The sequence below is a fragment of the Gavialis gangeticus genome, unplaced genomic scaffold (genome assembly GCF_001723915.1).
Source record: "Gavialis gangeticus isolate Ggan-Ray unplaced genomic scaffold, GavGan_comp1, whole genome shotgun sequence".
NCBI lineage: Eukaryota > Metazoa > Chordata > Crocodylia > Gavialidae > Gavialis > Gavialis gangeticus.
Genome location: NW_017728995.1, coordinates 29,941,451 through 29,948,472, shown reverse-complemented (window position 1 = coordinate 29,948,472; position 7,022 = coordinate 29,941,451). Strand labels below are relative to the sequence as shown.

Below are 7,022 nucleotides of genomic sequence, written 5' to 3'. Positions count from 1 at the left end.
CACGCCGTGGGTGAGCCCCGTGTGCCTGCCCGATGGCCCCCTGGAGCCTGCCCCGGGCACGCCCTGCTACATCGCTGGCTGGGGCTCCCTCTACGAAGGTGGGTGTGGGGTAGGGAGCAGGGGCACGTGGCCCTGGCCTGAGCCCCCTGGCGCTGGGTCGCTGCCCAGCTGGGGTTGGGGCGGCTGCTCCCTGGTGTGATGGGCTCTTGCACCTGCAGAGGGGCCGGCGGCCGAGGTGGTGATGGAGGCCCAGGTGCCCTTGCTGAGCCAGGATGCCTGCCGCGGTGCGCTGGGCCGGGACTTGCTCACCAGCGCCATGTTCTGCGCCGGGTACTTGTCGGGTGGCATCGACTCCTGCCAGGTACCAGGCGGGGAAGGGCCAAACTGGGGGTGGAGGGAGAGCAAGGCCATGCGCCGTGGGGCGTAGGCACTAGGAAGCCCCAGCCAGGACTCCTGGGTCTCTTCGCCGGGTGTCCCCTCACCCTGTGCAGGGGACAGGGGCTTGACAGGGTCCCAGGGGACCCCCCACCCCCTGCCAACCAGAGATGATGCTCCTGGCCCAGGGAGACTCCGGGGGGCCCTTGATGTGCCAGGACCCCGGGGCGCGGCACTTTGTGCTCTACGGGATTACATCGTGGGGCGACGGCTGCGGGGAGCGGGGCAAGCCAGGTGTCTACACCCGCGTGGCCGCCTTCGCCAACTGGATCGCCCGCCAGATGCAGCGTGAGCATCACTGCGGGGGGGGGCATGGGCTAGGGCAGGGGTGCCTGGGGCAAGCAGCCCAGAGCTCAGGGCTGGGGGCAGGGGACGGGCGCTGCAGGATCCTCAAGCCCTCTAATGCTGAACCCCCCTGCCCCCCCAGAGTCACCTGCCAGCCGTGAGCCCAGCTGCCCAGAGCTGCTGGCCCTGCCCCATCTGCCCACTGAGCGCCAAGCCCCTGAGCGCGTCCGCCTCTGCTCCTTCTACGCCCGCAGCTGCAGCCCCCCCACGGCCCAGGAGGCCTGTGTCCGTGCCACCCAGGAGGCCTGCCAGACCCGGCAGCATCGATGCGGTGAGTGCCGGGGGCTGCCAGGGTGCCAGAGCTGAGTGCAAGAGCAGGCCTGGGAAGTGCCCGGCTGCAGCTGAGGGGGTCGCTGACCTGCCCAGAGCTCTGCTCTCTGCCCACCCCCGGGTGCCCTGTGCAGGGGGCACAGCTGGGGGAGCTCTGAGGGTGGTGGGGGTGGAGGGCACCGTGGGACACCTGCACACCCCTGCGCCCCCAGAGCTGCGCGCCTACGCCCAGAGACTGCTGGACTTCCTGCGCCGTGCCGAGGAGTTCTTCCAGGCCCGCCTGGACGTCTCCTTCTTCACCCAGGCCCTGCCGCGGGCCCTGGAGCAGCTCTACACCCACCTCTTCCCTACCCAGGTGCACCGGGTGACTGCAGGTACGGCCACCCCCCACCCAGCAGGTGCCCGCTGCCTGACCGCCTACCCCTATACACGGCAAATGCCACTGCCCGCCTTCTGCCCCAAACCAGGTGGGTGCCCACTAATGCTGGGCTGTGGGTGCCAAGAGCTGCTCACATCTCCACCTCCCCTGCTCGAGCCCCTGGCCCAGGGGCTGCCCAGCCAGGCAGCCAGCCCGAGCCCTGTCCCTGGCAGGCACCTGTCCTTGCTGGGGCACCAGCCCGGTCCCTACACAGGTCAGCCAAGGTGTGGCACAGCCACTGGGCTGGGGGTCCTGGCCCCCCTCTGCCCCCAGGCTCTTGGCTGCCAGCTCTGAGCCCTGTGTCAATCCCCCAGAGCAGGCCTCGGACGCAGCTCGGGGAGGACACGCTGGCCCCATGAAGCAGGCAGCAGGAGGGATTCAGAGCCCCACACGCAGGTACAGTTATGGGGGTGCGGGGAAGGGGGTAGCGCCAGTGCCTGGCACAGGCCAGTGCAATGGGGGCTGCTCCCCGCGGCATGCAGAGGAAGCAGCCAGTGCCCCGGGCTCGTGCCCTACTCAGGCAGACACCCAGGGCATGCATAGAGCTGCAGCTGTGGTGCACTGGGGCAATGGAGGGGCAGCCTCTGGGGGGGCACAGGAGAGGCAGATAGGGGCAGCAGGGAACATAACTCATGGGCCTAGGCGCAGGGCAGGGGTCCGCGGTGCTCCTGGCAACGCTCGGCTGGGGCTGGGGCTGGGGCTGGGGCTGGGGACGGGGACGGGGCCTCACCCAGCTCCCATTGCAGGGCCAGGCAGCCCCAGGCCCCCAGCCCCAGGCCCCAGCCCCGGGGGCTCCAGCTAGAGGACCAGGTGCAGGAGCTCGGCACTGCAGAGCCAGAGCCGGAGTTGGAGCCACCGCACAGGGAGGAGCAGCTCTTCCTGCAGGTAACGGGGCAGGGAGCCCATGGCTGCACCCGACCGCTGCCCCCAGCCCAGGTGGAGCAGAGCCCGATATGGGGCCGCAGCTGCAAGCTCTCTCAGTTCCCAGGGCCAAGTGGGGTCAGCAGCCTGCCCTGTGGCATTGCACACATGCTCAGGGGTCTGGGGCTCTGGCCAGGGCCCCTGCATTGGCGCTGGCGCTGGACAAGCACCCTTGGGCCCAGAGAGACAATGAGTCCCCTGCCCACCCCATGCGTCTCCGCTACCCAGACCCAGCTGCCTCAATGCACCCCCAAGCCCCAGCCCACACCGCATGCCGCTCTGCTCCTCCATCGGCCTCCAGACCAGCCAGCACTCCCCAGCGCCTGCCCCGGCCCACTTTTATAGCCTCTCCTGGGCAGGTGGCCACAGCTGGAGGAGGTAACAAGGCCCTTTGTTAACCCTGTCCAGGCTGCCACTGTGTGTGGGGGGGGGGGCGTCTGCCCTATGGCTGGCTCTGCCCCTACCCCTCAGCCCCCTCACATCATCACTGTCTGCCCCACAGGGTGAGGAGCTGCAGGAACGTGGTCGGAGCTCCCTTCGGCAGCTGTGGGCCACGCTGGGCTCTCAGACCTCCCCCCCGGGCACTGCAGAGCCCACCAGTGCCCCTGCCCCAAACCGTAAGTGCTTGGAGGGTGTCTGTGGGGGGGCACTGGGGCATGGCAGCCAGCTGAGGGCAGCAGGGGCATGGCCGTGCTGGGTGAGAGCTGGTTGCACTGTGCTCCCTGCACCGGCACCACCATGCTGCCCTGCCCGGCTCCGGTGGGGGCAGAGGGCTGCCCTCTCCCACTGGGTTATTTGACTCCCTTTGTCTGTGGCAGGATCTGCAGCCCCGGGGGGCCGCCCCACAAGGGAGAAGCGAGAGCTCCAGGGTGACGTCGCAGGGGACGAGGCAGCGGGCGACGGCCGAGGTAGGCGCAGCCCCTGACCCAGGAGACCAGCCCAGGATGCCTCACCTGGCCTCTGCCTGGTGCCCGGGGCTGGCAGGGCTGCAGGGGTCTAGGCCCAAGCCCCCACTCCCCCAGGGCCGATGCTGGCAGCTCAGCTTCCCTTCTCGCCAGCCACCATGAGAGCTGGGAGCAGGCTTACCGTCCCCCAGCTCAGTACATCTGTGCCCTGTTATCAGTGGCTGTGTTTCACCCCAGAGGTGGCTGCCGTGAAGCCCCCTACCCCCGGGAGAAGGGTAGCTCCCAGCCCGGCTTGGCTGGTGGCCGGCATACCCTGATCCCTGCACTCTCTGCCACGGTGCAGGCTGCCTGGGGCTGGCTGAGGCGGCGCGGCGCATCCAGGCCGTGCGGGAGCTGTACCGCTGGGTGCTGCAGGTGCCAGACGGGGACCTGGCCATGACCTTCCAGGAGGTGAGTGCCCACCCTGCGGCCCGGCACCGGGCACTGCCTGCCTGGAGCTACTCTGGCTTGGGGTGCAAGCAGGGCCCAGTGCATGTGGTGATCCCCCTGCCCTGGGGTGGGTGCAGTGCCCTTTGCCCCGCTCCAGAGCCTGGTCCCCATCTTGGGCTGGGTGAGGTTAATCCTGCAGCTCAAGCCCAGCAGGCCCTGCCGCCACCCTACTGCATCCTGGGTTCGAGCCCCCCACCCAGGCTTGCAAGGGGTCTTCAGGTTCTCCTTCCCTTCCTGTCCCAAACGTTGCAGGGCAGGTCCCCAGCTGCGGTGTTGCACCCGGAGCGGGCGGCATCGCAGTGCTAGACGGAGGGGTGGAGGGCAGGGGCACGGGCTTGCTGGCTCGCACTCCCCAGTGCGGAGCACCCTGCATGTGACCCCAGCCCCCAGCTCTCACTCCTCCCTCCCCTCCCCTCAGATCCTGGTGGACCTGGGCTCCAAGAACGCCAAGGGGCTGTGCAGGGCGCAGGTCCGGGCCACGGTCGGTGGCAGGGCCATGGCCTTCCCCGGCCTCGTGGGGCTGGACAGTGACTTGCTGCACCGCAGCATGCCAGGCCTGGTGGCCGCCGCGCTGGAGACCTTGAAAACCTAACAGGGATCCTGGGGCTGGGCGTTGCCCCCTGCCCCACTGGCTCCGGGGCAGGATGAGGCCAGGCAGGGGGTGTCCCCTGGAGATGGAGAACCCAACGGGCTGAGGCTGGGCCAGCCAGGACTGGACCCTCCAGCCAGGCACACTGTGCACAGTCTGCCACCGTCCAGCCCACCTACCCCGGCAGCAAGGCGAAGGCGTGGGGAGGGTGCAGGGGGCACGGGGAGAGCACAAGTAGCCATGGCAAGCCCCTTGGGGCAAACACTGCCTTGGCCCCCGGGTGGGGCAGGCCTGGGCGGTGCACCCCAGGACCGAGGACCCGCCCGGCGCTGGCTCCTGGCTTGTCAGCAGCCTCCCTGTAGCCCCGGTTGCCCCACGCCCCATCATCAGAGGAAGCAGGTGACTCTGCTGGCTGACAGAGGCCCCGTCCCCTCACTTCCCCGCAGGCTTTGGGACCAGGCTCCCGTGCACTCCCCGCCTTGCAGGGCCAGGAGGCCAAGCACAGCACAGACCCCAGCTCCCTGTGCCCGCACTGCCCTGGCGCCAGGCCCGGGCATGGGGACAGACCGCGCTCCCACTGTCTGCAAGCCCTGGGCTCCTCTCCTCAGGCTTGCCTCCCTGCCTGGCCTTGGCTACAGCCCTTCTGCTGCTCTGCCTCAGTTTCCCCATCTGTAAAAGGGCCCCAGATCTGCCTCCTAGGGGGCAGGGCAGCTGGCTCCACCTCCACATGCTGAGGGCAGGAGTGGGGCCGCTAGGACAGCTCATCCCTCCGCAGAGTCTCCCTCGGCCGACACATAGGGCCTATTTATTTGTACAGAGAACAGTTTATTTTTAAATAAATGGGTATTTTATGGTAACCCTGTCTCAGGCGTCTGCAGGGCTAGTAAGCAGGGCAGCTGGGACCCTCCCCAGCATCGCCACTGTCCCCCCTGCTCTGCGGGGTCTCCAGTGGTGACCCCAGCTCTGGTGCTGCCTGGCTCCCGCCCCTGAAGAGAGCTGGGCCTGGGATCGGGATCGGGATCGGGACCGCTCCCTGCGGGATTGGTGCTATCGGAGCAGGAAGCAGCTGCTGGCAAGTGGTGAGTGACAGGGCGGCTGGACCCAGCGCCGAGGCTGCCGTTTGCTCCCAGCCGCCCTCGCAGCAGCATTCAGAGCCACGCGGCATCCCCCTGCCCCCCGGCAAAGCCTGCCACGGCCCTGCGTGGTGCTGCCAGTCCCCAAGGAGGGAGCATTGGCCGGGGGGCTGGGGAGCCAGGATGCCTGGGCTCTCTGTCCCGCCTGGGGAAGGAACGAGCTCCACGTATCCATCAGGACTCCTGGGCTCTCTTCCAGCGCCCCGGGAGATTCCCATGGTCCTGAGCACCTGCAGCTCCAGCTGAAGCTAGTGGGAGGAGGGGTGCTGAGCTCCATGGAGAAGCAGGCCCTGGCACCAAGCTGACACCAGCGCCAGATGCTGGACATGTTGGTTAGACTGGGCAACGCAGCCCTGCCCAGGCCAGGCCGGACCCAAACGTCCCAGAGTGCGATTCCTCAGCACAGAGAGAAAAGGCCCCTCCCGGAGGGTTAGAAATGACCTGCGAACCTCCAGCGCCGGCCCTCCAGCGCCTGGGACCCCCTGCGGCGGGGCACAGAGACCCTGGTGGAGTCCCTGCTCCGTGGCCCAGCTCACCAGGACCTTCCCCGACAGTACAGAGAAGCAGGTGCTAACCGCAGCAAACACCTGGCTTCCCCCAGGAGAGGTGGAGGGGATCGGCACCACGTGGCATGCCAGCCCTGGGTGGCCACGGCCAGATGAGGCCCCATCTGCAGCCCCCGCTCTGCCTGCTGAGCTGCGAGGTCGCGGTGCCATCGGGCACCGGGCTTGGAGCTGCCAGGTCGCCTGCACCCGGTGCGCCTGGGAGCATTTGGCACGGCAGGGAGAGTCGAGGAGCCCCCAAGGCACCCGACGGCCGGCGTGGTTGTGGGGCAGTCCCCCAAGATGCTGCATGCCTGGCAGGGTCCGGGTACCGGGCCAGGCACGCTGTGCCCCTCGGCATGGTACCGGCAGAGAGGAAGCCGCCCGCACGGCCCAGCGCTGGCATCACCCGCCTGCCCCTTGCCCCTGGGGTGGGGGCAACAAGGGGACGGGATCGCAATGCCGCCTCTGATCCCTCGCCCGCGGCTCTCGCTCCCACCCCTCCCCCCGTGCACCTGCCCCTGCCCGTCTCCACCATTTCCCCCACGGTGTCTGCTCCGACTTCCGCCCTTCCCAGCGCCCCGCCGACAGTCCAGGCCCGGCTCAGCCCCGGCACTGCGCTGCGGTATGGGGGGTCCAGCCCTGCGGCTCGCCTTGCTCTGGGCCGTCGCCCTGGCGGGTAAGGATAGGGGCGCCGGGGGTGCCAGCTGCGAGGGGCCGCAGAGTCTGCGGCTGCTGGTGGCTTTGTGCTGATCCCGGAGGGAGCCGAGCCCCGTGGAGCCCCTGAGCTGGCGGGACCTCAGGAAGGGCCTTTCCTGGCAGGGGGGCGACAGGCTTGGGGTGACCAGCCGCCCCCGCCCCTTGCAGGACAGAGGCGCTCCCTGCCCCAGGCCCCGGGAGGTGTGTTCTGGGGGCAGTGGCAGGAGCACGAGGCTGGGGCCAGGACCCCTGCCCCTTTGCCCCCCACCTGCCTGG

General features: G+C 69.1%; 2 protein-coding genes across 2 annotated transcripts in view; both read left to right on the top strand.

Annotated features, from left to right (window-relative positions):
• The window catches only part of PRSS56 (protease, serine 56), an 18,179-nt gene extending 12,973 nt beyond the window's left edge, over positions 1-5,206 (top strand). The window contains exons 9-19 of the mRNA XM_019503049.1: positions 16-98; positions 219-361; positions 564-723; positions 863-1,051; positions 1,263-1,424; positions 1,783-1,864; positions 2,215-2,353; positions 2,892-3,006; positions 3,208-3,297; positions 3,638-3,744; positions 4,202-5,206. Of these exons, the coding sequence (XP_019358594.1) occupies positions 16-98; positions 219-361; positions 564-723; positions 863-1,051; positions 1,263-1,424; positions 1,783-1,864; positions 2,215-2,353; positions 2,892-3,006; positions 3,208-3,297; positions 3,638-3,744; positions 4,202-4,375 (1,444 nt within the window). The 3' untranslated portion in view covers positions 4,376-5,206. The remainder of the gene's footprint in view (positions 1-15; positions 99-218; positions 362-563; positions 724-862; positions 1,052-1,262; positions 1,425-1,782; positions 1,865-2,214; positions 2,354-2,891; positions 3,007-3,207; positions 3,298-3,637; positions 3,745-4,201) is intronic.
• Positions 5,207-6,631: 1,425 nt separating this feature from the next.
• The window catches only part of CHRND (cholinergic receptor nicotinic delta subunit), a 5,977-nt gene continuing 5,586 nt past the window's right edge, over positions 6,632-7,022 (top strand). Inside the window, exon 1 of the mRNA XM_019503105.1 lies at positions 6,632-6,726. Within this exon, the coding sequence (XP_019358650.1) occupies positions 6,675-6,726 (52 nt within the window). The 5' untranslated portion in view covers positions 6,632-6,674. The remainder of the gene's footprint in view (positions 6,727-7,022) is intronic.